Source organism: Oncorhynchus keta, chromosome 11, assembly GCF_023373465.1.
Source record: "Oncorhynchus keta strain PuntledgeMale-10-30-2019 chromosome 11, Oket_V2, whole genome shotgun sequence".
In the NCBI taxonomy this organism is placed as follows: Eukaryota; Metazoa; Chordata; class Actinopteri; order Salmoniformes; family Salmonidae; genus Oncorhynchus; species Oncorhynchus keta.
The window spans coordinates 36,744,583-36,761,079 of NC_068431.1; the positions used below are offsets into that span (position 1 = coordinate 36,744,583).

The 16,497-nt window shown below is 46.0% G+C and overlaps 2 protein-coding genes across 3 annotated transcripts in view; both read right to left on the reverse strand.

Moving 5' to 3' along the window:
• Positions 1-16,497, reverse strand: part of LOC127906168 (uncharacterized) — a 150,536-nt gene that overhangs the window by 61,274 nt on the left and 72,765 nt on the right. The gene's annotated exons all lie outside the window — the stretch shown is intronic.
• On the reverse strand, positions 3,003-5,893 carry LOC118373689 (brain-specific homeobox/POU domain protein 3-like). Its single transcript, XM_035759886.2, has 2 exons — positions 5,548-5,893; positions 3,003-5,146 (listed from the first exon to the last, which is right to left on the reverse strand). The coding sequence occupies exons 1-2, from the start codon at positions 5,665-5,667 to the stop codon at positions 4,220-4,222; spliced, it is 1,047 nt and encodes a 348-aa protein (XP_035615779.1). The 5' UTR covers positions 5,668-5,893; the 3' UTR covers positions 3,003-4,219.

Below are 16,497 nucleotides of genomic sequence, written 5' to 3' on the forward strand. Positions count from 1 at the left end.
GCTCCACTCGGCAGAGACAAATTAGGCCTCGGATAGAATCAACGGGGTTCTCAGTGCAGGTTTGGGCTATAGGGCTCGGAATATGCAAATAACATCATAGGCTATATAACTAGCATTAATATAGGCTGCCTACAACTACCTAGGTCTATAGGACAAATGAAAAACAAACATGAACCTATGTGGGGTACTTATAGGGTAATTCTGCCACTTTTCAACCTCATATTCTATATCAAGCACTAAACCAGTGTCTATGTGAAAACAGCGCATTTCTATGATTTGTGATTAAAAAGATAAGAAGAAAGGTAATAAAAACTGCTTTTCTGTGACATCACAGGGTAGGATTAAAGTTTTTTTTTAACAGTGATTTTCAAAGCCTGCAATGAGTTTGTAGCCAGAGGGAGGGTATTTTCTTGTTCCCCATGTCACCGTGAATCTTATAGGTTTTCAAAATCACTGTTTAACTTTTGATGACGTCATGGGGTATAACTTTCGAACTTTATATGTGTTTCTGCAAAACCTCGAAATGTGCCTTCTTCACAAATGTAGACACTGGTATTGTGCTGGAGATAATGAATATGAGTTTGAAAAGGGGTGGCCAGGTCACCCCTGAAACAAGCATGCACTATGACTTTAGAACAGTGACTCGGAGCGCCAGAGGATAGTGATCTAAAAATGACTGTATTTTTTAATAATCTTTTTAAGCATTTTGTAGGCTACATCCTGAACTGCATGACTACCAGATAACTTGATAAAGCTATTATTCACGATTCTTTCATTTATATCTTATACTTGCTGTTCCAGAGCCAACACCAACAGTTAAACTCGATACACAGCTAACCTTGATTATAAATGGTTATTTATATATAATTTATACGCATCAATTGGAGTACGGTTCAATTATAAATAAGTAATTGACGCAGTGATGTACTACATTCTTTGTTAGGTCAGCATACCGGCACATGCCTTTCGATAGTAGGGCAAAATATTTGTCAATATTGAGAAAGCACATTCATTATAGGCTATGGGTGAGGAGTTTCTGTCCTGAATGCAATATTCAGAATTAAAAGTCTGCATTTAAAGCCTGTCATATACCAGAACGTTGGAGTCCAGTAATAGTTTAAATAATCCTTAAAAGCGCCAACATATGTTTTGCTTAAAAGCGCCCACATGGTGTTTTTTTTACCCCAAATTGCTAATAATGGTTGTAAATATACTGTCTAACACTTTTTATTTAATTAACCTTCTCTAACGCACAAGTAAATTATTCAAATTCCCCCAAATAAGCAGATATTACAAACAATTCACACATGCATTTAGTAAAATTTGATTGACTTTCCTGTTTTCATGTTTTTAAAGTTATTTTGATCAATGTCTTTCATAGCAAGTTGTCATGATTTTTTTGTTATTCGGTCAAAATGTTGTGTTCCTGTGACACTCAGAGGCTGAGAAATTGGCGATTGAGCTCATCTGACATGCCAGTAACCTAAAATGGCAGCAATATTGGCGATAGTGGCGCTGGTGCCAGACTTTCAGCTCTTAACTTTGGAATGCTATGGGCTGTTAACTCAATTAACTGTAAGATAAATATTAATTAATATTTTTGAGATGTAGGGGCTGCCAAGTCCCCTAGGGGACAAATCTGGGGTGGCTCCATAGGCCTATATCTTTTGCAACAAGCTATTTTGATTGAATTGCTTAAGTGTAGCTGCTGTTAGTGATATTATGCTGCCATTGTTTTTTTGTATTTTTTTTTGTATCACTATTTCTATTGTAACATTTCCTCATTCACCTCAGTCTATTTCGTCCTTAGTGACAAGCCTCCTGATGTGTCACATCAAAAAGTTTCGTCTGCTAACAGAATGATTGTATTGAATTGCTCCGAGGGGAGAGGACCCGGGCGCATGTTGGACAACACTATCATTTCCTTCTGCGCGAGGAGATCTCCTTCTTAACAAACATACAAAAATCAATAGTATCATAACAGCTGGTATTTATTATTCATTAATAACGAGTTTTACAGGCATGAAACCACCTGCTGAACACGAGGGAGAGCCCTGGAACCCCTGACATTTTCTGGACTGATAAACTATGTCAGTCAACGTCTGTCATGTCTCTCTTCTTTCGCATCTGACTGCAGAGGCTCCACACGGACTGCAGGGTCGGGATTAACTAGCTGCGACTCAATGATTATGCACACATGCGGAAAGGACTTGTCAAAATAAATTAGAAGCTGATATTCATAATTTATTGATTACCAATGCATTTCCTCCAACGGTTGTAGTAAACTTTACATTCAGAAATTTCCTCTAAATGTTGTTTTGCTTCAAAGTGATAGTCCAGTCTTATTGGCCTGAATCTGACTGCATCAACGAATAAATCAACTATTGAACATTTTATGGTGCCATCCTCAGTTTAACTTTAAATAATTCAAAGCAAAGTGTATTTGGTCTGATGTCCTTACGTTCATGACCTAAACCCTTGAAGGCCCCAGTTTATGACGAGACTTGGGTCTATTTCAAAGTTATTTTAACGTTCGAGGAATGAATTGTTTTCTTCTTAACGTTTGATGTGGGATTTTCTATAGGTACTAGGGAAAAATGTAACGTCATAATAACACATGGACTAGCCTAGACTAATATATGCCCTCCCAATGATTACTTATTCTAACTAAGTGGTATTTCTTATTCAATCAGATCAATAAAAAAAATGATTCTGAATTAAAAAGGAGCATAATAAAGTAAACATTGATCAACATCGAATTGAATCATTCATATGATCATTTGATTTGATCATTGACGTAGCTTTTATAAATTCCTGTCCATAGCCCACTCAGAAATAGCTTAAAATGGTTCCACAACTGATCCGTCAACCTCCCACCCCGAGTGTGTTCTCCCATTTCAAAGAACCAGATGCTCTCCATTCTAACAGACGAACAGACATCGAATTGAGACTGTTGATATATTTACTTTAAAAAAACTGATAGGAGAAGATGAGGTAAAACGTGCATGGTTTATTTTAGTTTCTGTCGCTTACACAGACACATTTAAGCACACCTTCACAAATGAAATATACGTTGTATTTTAAATAAAATAAGTTAAGTTAAAATAAATAAATAGGTAAATAATAATAAACCAAACTAAGTAAAACGGTAAAAAATATAATTCAACAATTCCTCATGTTTAGAATATCTACAAAGTGCACTGAACTCTGGGAATACAATATAACCAATATTTCCATTAATTTGCCAACATTATTATTATTATTATTAATAATAATAATTTTTAAAAGAACAAAAATATTTTCGTTTTCATGTGAGGACATAAAATGGACGTTTTACAAAGTAATTATTCAAATAATTTGATTGTCAAAGCATCATTGCAGTGAAATTAGTACAGACATACACCATGTTTTCTTTCTGTGAGTCATCTAATTCAACCATAACTTCGTGGATAAAACAAAAAAACGAAGAAACGATGAGTTTTTTGTGTTTTATACTCCTACAGTCCAAAATGACCATGAATGTGCCAAAACTAGCGTAATGAGGTAGACAGATAGTAGACTATACTGGGTATGTCCGCGTGTACGTGCGATTGCCCGTGTGTATGCTCTCTTATTGCAATGCATTCAGATGGGCTTTTAGAACTATTAACTCACAGCTAACGCCCTACAAGTAAACCATGCAATGAATGATTGCAACTATACCCCCGTGTTACGGAGAGCCAACCATCTCTGAGACACATACATGTTGATGACAACATTACGCCCTAAACATCAGTTATCTTCTGCAAACAACAATTCGGTTTTTGAAAAAAGAACGAAATCGATGCGCTCTTCACACACAGGTGAAATGTAGCCTATTCACAAATATGTACAATGATAAATATAAAATAGTTATTCTGACTCAAGAGAATAATAACAATTATTATTCGATTTCCATTTTTGTACAATAATTGCCATGACTTAAGAGGTGGTATTTTCTCTTTTCCGCCTCCATGGAGTATAATGATGTCGATCTCCTATTTCACTGTATTGTATTCATCGACGTTCAGTTTTCAATTTCAACAGGTATACGTTTTGCCCCGCTGGATGTTGGTTGTCAAGTCTTTATCCCAATTCAAAGGAACGAAACCCATCTTGTCTGCTAGCCTCGATGGATCGTAGCCGTTTGCCTATTTGCTTCGGATTTGTCTATTCGAGGAAAGTTTTGCTCTGTATTTTCCTAGTGTGTCGCAGAAAACTTCATCCTTTTCTGCTTTTGCCTCTGATTGCAAAACCACACCCTGACCACGTTCTTTTTCAGGTCCAGTTTCTCGGCTATTGCTGCAATCTTCTCAGACGAGGGCCTCGGCTGCACGGCGAAATATGCCTCCAAGGAGCGCTTCTCCGGAGCAGCGATGGAGGTACGTTTTCTCTTCTTGTCTCCTCCGTTGAAAATCTCTGGCTTGGTCATTTTCTCCCGCTGCGCCCTCTCCGCCTCCTCCAGCCACGCTTCCAGGATGGGTTTCAGGGCCACCATGTTGTTATGAGACAAGGTGAGGGATTCGAACCTGCAAATCGTGCTCTGACTGAGGCAACCGACCCCGGGGATTTTAAGGTTCGCCAGGGCCGAGCCCACGTCCGCCTGCGTCACCCCCAGCTTGATCCGCCTCTGCTTGAACCGCTCTGCAAACGACTCCAGCTCCCGGGGGTCTGGCTCTGAGTCCACGCCGCCGCCCAGCGAGGTGTGCGAGCCCATGCTGTGGGGGTGCATGTTCATTGCCTGTTGGTGGTGGTGGTGCTGCTGCATGTGATTTATGGCGGACATGTGAGCGTGTGGATGGGAGGCAGTGGAGCAGACGTCGGAGCCGGGCATCCCTCCCAGGGAGACAGACATGCCGGGGGTCAGGTGGTCCAGCAGGTCGCCATCCAGACCCTGAGAGCCCTGGTGATGGGGGTGATGGTGGTGGTGGTGCGAGGTGAGCACGGACGGGTGGTGGAGGTGGGCCGAGGATGAGGTGGGGGTGCAGGCCATGCTGGTCATCGTGGTCATGGTGTGGTAGGTCGCGTCTGGTTTATAAGGGTGGCTTTTTGCGATATCCACCGCTGCCAGCGCTTCCGCCCTCTGCAGTAAAGTCTCATCGAAGCCGGCGAAGATGTTGCTCTGCAGCTGTGAGATGGAGAGGAACAGGGGAGGCAGAGAGGGGAACGGTTAATAAGGCACATTTCTTAAAATAAATTGTCCAAATATCCAAACGGATGAGTTAATTTCATATCACTCAAAGACTATATCAGCCTAGTATCATCCAAATATTCAACCGTCACATTTGATTATTCGTTAAGGATGAATCTTTCAAGATAAATCATTTCTCTGCACCTTGGAATGAGAAGAGTTTGACATATGAGCAATACGAAATATCTGATCAGGCAAATCACATTATTTGGCATATAATATATACGCGTTTAGCGTTCGGGTTCACCCAATTCTCCATTTCCCATGCATGCTCGCCTTCATTTAAGGCTACTTTTCATTATTTCTAATTGGATCATTTGAATGTGACGATAACTCACCGAGTGAGTGGGCATGCATGCCCTCCGGATGGCCTCTGAGGTTGATTGCAGAGGCGTGTATTTGGGCTCGTGCAGTATGGGGTGCATACTGAAAGGTTGTTTGCTGTTCATTGACATCATGATTGCAGAAGTTAGTGAGGGTCGTTGTCCGTCTTCCTAGTTTTGCTCCGCGTTGGCCCGTTGTCACTAGAATCGTCTCAGGATTAAACAAATTGATAGAATGGTCGGTCGGTTGGTTGAGGTGATGGTAGTGATGGTAATGATGACAGGTTTAAACCTCCTGTCTTCTCCCCTGTAGATCTCTCTCTATCCAGTCAGACTCCTCTGCTTTTGGCTGTAAATGTCTGTATGTAGTATGGATACCTAGCAGCCACCTATTAAATAACGTCTTACTGGCCCCGCCTCAAAGATGGGTAATCGCCCCCTCCTTTCCCTATTGTCTCCAAATGTTACTGGGAAATGTGTGTGTAGCCACACCTCTTGAGGGCAAAACCACCACCCACTCCAATGCAATGCGTTTGAAGTCTGGATTTTGACAGGTGCAATGGTATTGGCTGGTTGTCATACGGACAACACGCCCACCACGCGTTGCGCAGGTTGCTGTGTTTTCTGGTGGATAGGATGGATTTTATTCTATGTCCCAATTTCTGTAATAACCTCATCATAAGATTTTTTAATTTCAAATGAGCATTCAAAGCTCGAATGAAAAAAGTAATTTTAGTCCTAAGTGAAATTAAATACCAATATCATACCAGTGAAATAACTCCAGTGAACAGTGGATTCAGAGAGGCTCCTGTTTTAAATCAATAATAGATGGACGACCACAAACAATAATCCTCCCTGACACCTTTCCCTTGCTTTCCTAGCAATTAATACATCAATTAATCATTGCTCATTTACTTTGTGGCTCGAACCACAGTATGGATCCCCAATTAAAGAATAAACAGGTCAGAATGGATATGAAGCACAGAGAGGATGATGACATTTTTACTGTTGAACCTCAGGTCAAAGGAGCAAGACCTGTCAATCACAGCGTATATCCAGAAGGCTGAGGTGATGGAGATAGACCCCCAGTCTAGGCATGGTTCCCCCACCCTGCACGTGTCTTTCCCTTCCCCTGGTGGTGTAGGGCTGTCCTAGGGACCCCATTTACAGAACTAGGGCTTTCCTCCTGACATTTGCTCCTATACACATCATGTCAGTAATGAGACAACCTCAGGAAAACCAAATAGTGAACTTTTATAGAGAGATTCTATATACATTTCTTGTTATGCTTACCATGTGCTGTTTACCTGGTGTTTGTCATATAAATGACATGCTGAAACAATAGTTATGTACAGTAGCAATGACCTGGTCATTTATTTGGTGTCCATTGAAACAAGCACCAGGCACCAGAAAGAAAAAGTGCAACAAGAAGTCTTACTGTATTATTAAAAAATCGACTTGTTTGTGCTTCGTCCATCGCTCTAATTGGGGATCTGAAACCCCAGACCTGCATGTGCGTGTCAGGGAGACACAGAGAGAACTGTGAAACCCCAGCCTTGTCAGAGCGTAGGCCCCATAATAGGACAGGGAGTCTATGTGATTGTGAGTCAGAAACAGAAACCTGAGTGTGGTGATGGTGTCGGTCGGGGTGCAGCAGGCTCAGGCTGCAGCCATTGTCCCACAGCAAATGTCTCTCCTCTCCGGCAGGACTGCGGCACCCGCTCATCAAATATACATCACCTCCACTGGGAGAGGCTTTCCTCTGGGACAGACAGACAGGCTAGGCTGTTGGCTGTGGACCGCCCAGCTATAGAGGAGCAGACAGACGGACAGGGAGAGAGGGATAGACTGATGGACAAACAAAGAGAATGACTTAAAAGGCAGAGAAACACACACAGACATAAATAGACACTTGGATTGACAGAATGGAGCAGAGAGGCAGGCAGGCAGAAGTAAAAAATACACAAGCACATTTACGTCATGATCCTGATCTCTTGCTCTCAGCTGTAAATTATGACTGTGTAAATAATCCTGCTATAACACCCGAGTCACACTGCTCTGGTCCCGAATCACACTGCTCTGGTCCTGAATCATACTGCTCTGGTCCTGAATCACACTGCTCTGGTCCTGAATCACACTGCTCTGGTCCTGAATCACACTGCTCTGGTCCTGAATCACACTGCTCTGGTCCTGAATCACACTGCTCTGGTCCTGAATCACACTGCTCTGGTCCTGAATCACACTGCTCTGGTCCTGAATCACACTGCTCTGGTCCTGAATCACACTGCTCTGGTCCCGAGTCACACTGCTCTGGTCCTGAATCACACTGCTCTGGTCCTGAATCACACTGCTCTGGTCCTGAATCACACTGCTCTGGTCCTGAATCACACTGCTCTGGTCCTGAATCACACTGCTCTGGTCCTGAATCACACTGCTCTGGTCCTGAATCATACTGCTCTGGTCCTGAATCACACTGCTCTGGTCCTGAATCACACTGCTCTGGTCCTGAATCACACTGCTCTGGTCCTGAATCACACTGCTCTGGTCCTGAATCACACTGCTCTGGTCCTGAATCACACTGCTCTGGTCCCGAGTCACACTGCTCTGGTCCTGAATCACACTGCTCTGGTCCTGAATCACACTGCTCTGGTCCTGAATCACACTGCTCTGGTCCCGAGTCACACTGCTCTGGTCCTGAATCACACTGCTCTGGTCCTGAATCACACTGCTCTGGTCCCAAGTCACACTGCTCTGGTCCCGAATCACACTGCTCTGGTCCTGAATCACACTGCTCTGGTCCCGAATCACACTGCTCTGGTCCCGAGTCACACTGCTCTGGTCCCGAATCACACTGCTCTGGTCCCGAGTCACACTGCTCTGGTCCCGAATCATACTGCTCTGGTCCCAAGTCACACTGCTCTGGTCCCGAATCACACTGCTCTGGTCCCGAATCACACTGCTCTGGTCCTGAATCACACTGCTCTGGTCCCGAGTCACACTGCTCTGGTCCCGAATCACACTGCTCTGGTCCTGAATCACACTGCTCTGGTCCTGAATCATACTGCTCTGGTCCCAAGTCACACTGCTCTGGTCCCGAATCACACTGCTCTGGTCCTGAATCACACTGCTCTGGTCCTGAATCATACTGCTCTGGTCCCGAATCATACTGCTCTGGTCCTGAATCATACTGCTCTGGTCCTGTATCATACTGCTCTGGTCCTGAATCATACTGCTCTGGTCCTGAATCACACTGCTCTGGTCCTGAATCACACTGCTCTGGTCCCGAGTCACACTGCTCTGGTCCCGAATCACACTGCTCTGGTCCTGAATCACACTGCTCTGGTCCTGAATCACACTGCTCTGGTCCCGAGTCACACTGCTCTGGTCCTGAATCATACTGCTCTGGTCCCAAGTCACACTGCTCTGGTCCCGAATCACACTGCTCTGGTCCCGAATCACACTGCTCTGGTCCTGAATCACACTGCTCTGGTCCCGAATCATACTGCTCTGGTCCTGAATCATACTGCTCTGGTCCCGAGTCACACTGCTCTGGTCCCGAATCACACTGCTCTGGTCCCGAATCACACTGCTCTGGTCCCGAATCACACTGCTCTGGTCCTGAATCACACTGCTCTGGTCCCGAGTCACACTGCTCTGGTCCCGAATCACACTGCTCTGGTCCTGAATCATACTGCTCTGGTCCCGAGTCACACTGCTCTGGTCCCGAGTCACACTGCTCTGGTCCTGAATCACACTGCTCTGGTCCCGAGTCACACTGCTCTGGTCCCGAGTCACACTGCTCTGGTCCCGAGTCACACTGCTCTGGTCCCGAATCACACTGCTCTGGTCCCGAGTCACACTGCTCTGGTCCCGAGTCACACTGCTCTGGTCCCGAGTCACACTGCTCTGGTCCCGAATCACACTGCTCTGGTCCCGAGTCACACTGCTCTGGTCCCGAATCACACTGCTCTGGTCCCGAGTCACACTGCTCTGGTCCAGAGTCACACTGCTCTGGTCCCGCGTCACACTGCTCTGGTCCTGAATCACACTGCTCTGGTCCCGAATCACACTGCTCTGGTCCTGAATCACACTGCTCTGGTCCCGAGTCACACTGCTCTGGTCCTGAATCACACTGCTCTGGTCCCGAATCACACTGCTCTGGTCCTGAATCACACTGCTCTTGTCCTGAATCACACTGCTCTGGTCCTGAATCACACTGCTCTTGTCCTGAATCACACTGCTCTGGTCCCGAATCACACTGCTCTGGTCCTGAATCACACTGCTCTGGTCCCGAGTCACACTGCTCTGGTCCAGAGTCACACTGCTCTGGTCCCGCGTCACACTGCTCTGGTCCTGAATCACACTGCTCTGGTCCCGAATCACACTGCTCTGGTCCTGAATCACACTGCTCTGGTCCCGAGTCACACTGCTCTGGTCCTGAATCACACTGCTCTGGTCCCGAATCACACTGCTCTGGTCCCGAATCACACTGCTCTGGTCCCGAATCACACTGCTCTTGTCCTGAATCACACTGCTCTGGTCCCGAATCACACTGCTCTGGTCCAGAGTCACACTGCTCTGGTCCTGAATCACACTGCTCTGGTCCTGAATCACACTGCTCTGGTCCCGAGTCACACTGCTCTGGTCCTGAATCATACTGCTCTGGTCCTGAATCATACTGCTCTGGTCCCGAGTCACACTGCTCTGGTCCCGAATCACACTGCTCTGGTCCTGAATCACACTGCTCTGGTCCTGAATCATACTGCTCTGGTCCCGAGTCACACTGCTCTGGTCCCGAATCACACTGCTCTGGTCCTGAATCACACTGCTCTGGTCCTGAATCATACTGCTCTGGCATCTGCTTGAAATACCAAAGTGTTTCTTAATGGGCTCTTACTCTTCTGCCAGCTCACTGTCTCTCTGTCCATTCTGTCCCACCCTTCTTTTTTCCCTATTTCCCTCTTTCTTTCTGTCTGTCTGTCTTTCTGTCTTTCTGTCTTTCTATCTTTCTTTCTTTCTTTCTTTCTTTCTTTCTTTCTTTCTTTCTTTCTTTCTTTCTTTCTTTCTTTCTTTCTTTCCTCCCTCCCTCCCTCCCTCCCTCCCTCCCTCCCTCATGGCTTTCTCATAGCATAAACACTACAATAACAGTTTCTGTTCTTCCATTTTCATTTTTTGTTTATTTTAAAGCACTAAACATTCTGAAATATGACAACTACAGTATTTTTGCACTCACCATTCCATGAATGTGTGTTTGTGTGGTTACATTACAGTATGTCATTATAAAGGGGAGGGGAGGAGGGGGGGGGGCAGAGAGGGGTTATACAGTCCACCTCTCAACAATAGAGTAAAGACATTGCCACAAGACCACATTTCTGCTACGGTAAGCAAATGGACAAATTCAAAGAGCACACACACACACGCACGCACGCACGCACGCACGCACGCACGCACGCACGCACGCACGCACGCACGCACACACACACACACACACACACACACACACACACACACACACACACACACACACACACACACACACACACACACACACACACACACCTCACTTCCCCTTAATCCCCTCTGTCTCTTTCCTCCCATTTTCCCCTTTTTTTAAAGCAGGTTCAATTATTGATGGTGTATAAAAAGTAAGGTTGTAGATTGTAACCATTCACCAAATCGGCAGGTTCACGTGGAGGGGGCTGCTGAGGGGAAGGGGGTGTCTAACCACACTCTTTAATGTAATTGCCTTTAGGGTTCCTGGTAAATATTTCATTGACTGACAGCACAAATTATAGATACAAAGCTGGAAGGGGGCTATTCCTCTCTCCCAGAGCAGAGGGAGATGGAGGGATCCTGTGTACTTGACCTGGCTCCGCAGGTGCCAAAGTGGGGCAGTGGGCAGCATCCCCCCCAGGTCCCAAGGGACAGGCATGTCAGAGATGAGGGGGGGGGCTGACAGAAAGAGGCAGAGAGAGAGAGGATGTGGCGGTCTTAAGCACCTCTGCCCTAACATGGGACAAGGATGTACACTGGAACAGAATGGTTCACAGGGAAACGTCATTACAGGACAGGTTTGGGGGCGAAGAGCACTAAAATATGCATGAGGTCAGATCTGTAAGGTGACCTGGACAGGATGTACATGCAGTTACAGTATTGGCAGTGTTTTAGTGAAGCAGGACGTTTTAATGCGCTGGGGAACACAGGAGGGATTCAGGGACAGGTCTACTGTCCTCTCCATTAACTCACCTATCTAACACAAGAGGAAAGGGGTGTCAGTTGATGCCCTATTGTTACAGTACAGCGCAAAGTTTAATCCACTGAATCAGTTAGACATTTGTTATGGTATGTGAGGCTTTGACTCCAGTGGGACCCAATCACAGCACTGTTGTATTAGCTGATGTCGTCTACCGTAGCCTAAAGTCTCCATACATCACAATAAAACATACATCCTCTAGAAAGTTCATTCGGACCACTTTAAAAGTTGGTCCCCTGCTCCATCAATACGTTTTGCAATTCCAGCTCTATCTCTTTCTTTGTAAATGTTTTCTCTCTTTACCCTCTCTCTCTAATCTTCCTCTCCTCCACATTGTTCCTCTCTGTCCCAGGTCTATCTGCCATGGCCCAGCTAGCTAATTGAGAGAGAGACCAAGAGAGCAAGAGAGGATTCTGGTATGGATCACTAGATTAACTGAGTGCTCATTAATGATGCATGTCAGCCCTACAGCACTTGGACATGAAGAGAATGTGCTGGAGGATTGACGTGTAAAAGCTATAAAGAACAGGCCTGTTTACTTGTTCCAGAGTGCGGAGGCAAGGGGCCACTGCTGTGCCGTGCTGAGAACAGACCCATGTCCCCAGACCTGGATCGCCAAAGCCACAGACCTGGGAGGGGACGGGTGGAGGAGAGTTTCAAATTGTATTAGTCTATGTACAGGATACACGTTATACACCATCTGAAGATTTGGAGAACAAAACAGAGAGACAGAGCCTCTATCTACTCTGGTGTCTTCTCTCAAAGATGTGGAGAACAGAACAGAGAGACAGAGCCTCTATCTACTCTGGTGTCTTCTCTCAAAGATGTGGAGAACAGAACAGAGAGACAGAGCCTCTATCTACTCTGGTGTCTTCTCTCAAAGATGTGGAGAACAGAACAGAGAGACAGAGCCTCTATCTACTCTGGTGTCTTCTCTCAAAGATGTGGAGAACAGAACAGAGTGGCTTTATTTTAGCTCTGCTTCCCACAGTGAGGAAACAAGACAACAATGAGACACCATGGTGAAACAGATGTGTCGGATGACATTTACATAATTGAAAACCCAACTCCATAACACACACGCAAGAGGAAAAAAGAGTGAAAAGCGATGAAACAAATCCACATGTGTTTGTCTTGCTTGATTTCTTCTTCTTTATTTAGTGAAATACTATTGGTCTTGATCTCAAATCTGTTGTTGGGCTGAGGGGGGGGCAGAACAATTCTCCTCACTGTGAGATGATCACTGTCATTATTGGGTAGGGGTGAGAGGGCTTGCTGACTACTGTCTCTCAGTCTCAGTAATACTGCAACTCAGACACCCCACTGCTCACATAGGCACGCACACACACAATGACACAAACACTCACGCACACACACACATCGCTCCACTTGCTTCTTTTGTTATGTTCTTGTTGTCTGAACCAGCAGCCTGCTTCATCAAATACCTGCTGTGTTGATTATTGGTGTGTGTGTGTGTGTGTGTGTGTGTGTGTGTGTGTGTGTGTGTGTGTGTGTGTGTGTGTGTGTGTGTGTGTGTGTGTGTGTGTGTGTGTGTGTGTGTGTGTGTGTGTGTGTGTGTGTGTGTGTGTGTGTGTGTGTGTGTATTAGGACTGTTTGAACACTAATGATGTGGTTAATAAGTGAGAGAATGAAGGAGTCAACAGATAGTGTTTTGGTAATACAGCACAATCTCTCTCTCTCTCTCTCTCTCTCTCTCTCTCTCTCTCTCTCTCACTCTCTTTCTGAAGGGTTCCAGGGAGTTGCGGTTCACTATATCTGTCGTCCTCTGGACTTAACCCTGTTCCAGTCACTAGGTTTCAGGAGCCCGGAGGGGAGGCTGGAGCGGTGTCTGTGTTTGCATCTATCTGTGTGTATGGGGGTACACACAGAGTACCCCAGCTGGTGTGGGATGGGCTGTCTTTGTGTGTCGCCGCACCCTTCCACAGTCCTAACAGGATTAAAGAACGGAGCTCGGCTTGCTCCACAGCGCTTGGGCGGCAGTGTGCACCCAGTCCCGTCTGACAGGGGCTTATGGGACCCCCTCTGTCACCCTCCTTTGATAGAGCCCAAAGGTACAGCACCCCCCTGGGATCTGAGTGAGAATACACATCCTGTCACCACCCGATCGACATCCCCCCACCCCAAAAGGGAAAGAGACGGGTGAGAAGAGTCAATTCATCACACAGTCATGAGAGTGTTGTGACATATTTATGGTTGTCTGAAGCTGCTGTACTTGGGGGTCTTGTGACCTTCCGTACACCTCAGAGTTTCTCACCAACGTGGCTCTGAGTCAGACTTCCACTGTCTGACTCATCAGCTGTGATACACTAGGAGACTCTGTCATCTCCGTCCTGGACCAGTACTCTGTGTTATTAGGTATATGTCCCTGTCAAAGTGCTCTACGAGGGGTTTGTCTGTCTATGAAGGCCGTATGTGCCTGTAGGGCGGCCTGGTGCAGCTCTCTACTCTACCCCCTACCTGGCAGGCAGAGTGGCCCGGGGTGCCGAGGGAGTGATGGTGCTCTGCTCTCATTACAGCAACAATGAAATAATGATGACTGGCGCGGCGAGACTTCATCAGAGGAATATCTGTTGTATTATTTATTCAGCCAGCCAGTCCCCTGGTTCAGGGAAGGAGAACCTATAAACTTCCAGCCTCCCTCCTCTCTCCCTCACACACTCTCCTGCTTGCCTTTCAAAGCAGAGGTGCCCACTCGCTCTGCGGCTAGACTAGGCATGGCTAGGCTTGGTGTAGCTAAGCTGGGCCTAGGGTCCTTTTACTGCGTTGGCTATGGATGCAGCTAGAATTCTTGTTGTTAGTACTAGAGCTGACAGACCTGCTTATGGATATTACTTCCAAGAAGGCCCGTCTGTCTCTATACCGTGCTTGTCCTGGAGGCCGTCAGACCTTTTCAACCCTATGGGGGATCCAGAGATGGTGAAAGTACAGAGAGACAGAGGGACAGGGAGTCAGTCAGGTGGACTGACTGACTTAGGGAACAGCTGCGTCACACAGACGTAGAGGGCGGAGACGCCAGGGGCACAACAGGTGAGTGATGCCGGCTGGTTAACACCTGTCCTCCAGGTAGCTGGGGAAACAGGAAAACATGCAATGTTGTACAGGAAAATACCTTTACCTGTGATTCAGCGCCAGATCATTAAATCATATAATGGTTATTAAAGTTAGGATGGGAGGTTAGGGTAATCTGGTTTTAGATCTTCTACCTTCGAGTGAAAACACATATCGGATAAGATAATTAATTATGTGATGAGTAAAGACCATAGATAGAATGTTTCTAATGAAGGGTCATGGTCCGTGGACCAGACCTGGCACAGGTTGGGTGGTTCGTCTCCATGGGAGAACAGAGCACACTCCATTAATAATGCACAATGCCTCCTTGGCAACTGTGTGGTCGATGCCTGGCAACCTGGGTTGCAGCGCTCGGATCCACGATAAAGGGAGGTAGGGGAGAGAGGGAGGGAGAAGTGTGGGGCGGGGTTCCACAGGTGCTCATGGTTTCTTTTGGCTGTTCATTCAATCTGTGTGGAAGGGTGTGTGTGTGTGTGTGTGTGTGTGTGTGTGTGTGTGTGTGTGTGTGTGTGTGTGTGTGTGTGTGTGTGTGTGTGTGTGTGTGTGTGTGTGTGTGTGTGTGTGTGTGTGTTTGTGTTTGTGGTGTGTATGTCTCATAGGCCAGCTGCATATCCACCAACTATTTAACTGCAACAGTATACTTTTGTCTCACCTCCTAACCCTAACAACCACACACATACAGTATACACCTCAGCCCTGACAACCACACACATATACACCTCAACCCTGACAACCACACACATATACACCTCAACCCGAACAACCACACACATATACACCTCAACCCTGACAATCACACACATATACACCTCAGCCCTAACAACCACACACATATACACCTCAACCCTAACAACCACAAACATATACACATTTACATTTACATTTAAGTCATTTAGCAGACGCTCTTATCCAGAGCGACTTACAAATTGGTGCATACACCTTATGACAACCAGTGGAACAGCCACTTGCATCTAAATCTTGTTGGGGGAGAAGGGGGGTGAGAAGGATTACTTACACCTCAACCCTGACAACCACACACATATACACCTCAACCCTAGCAACCACACACATATACACCTCAACCCTAACAACCACACACATATACACCTCAACCCTAACAACCACAAACATATACACCTCAACCCTGACAACCACACACATATACACCTCAACCCGAACAACCACACACATATACACCTCAACCCTAACAACCACACACATATACACCTCAACCCTAACAACCACACACATACAGTATACACCTCAACCCTGACAACCACACACATATACACCTCAACCCTAGCAACCACACACATATACACCTCAACCCTGACAACAACACACATATACACCTCAACCCTGACAACCACACACATATACACCTCAACCCGGACAACCACACACATATACACCTCAACCCTGACAACCACACACATATACACCTCAACCCTGACAACCACACACATATACACCTCAACCCGGACAACCACACACATATACACCTCAACCCTGACAATCACACACATATACACCTCAGCCCTAAAAACCACACACATATACACCTCAACCCTAACAACCACACACATATACACCTCAACCCTAACAACCACACACATATACAC

What these genes read in the sequence shown, in the direction of transcription:
- LOC118373689 (XM_035759886.2), bottom strand. Translation starts at nt 5,667, where the DNA reads ATGATGTCAATGAACAGCAAACAACCTTTCAGTATGCACCCCATACTG. An exon ending in CATGCATGCCCACTCACTCG is followed by an intron (nt 5,147 to 5,547) that starts GTGAGTTATCGT and finishes TCCATCTCACAG; the next exon opens with CTGCAGAGCAACATCTTCGC.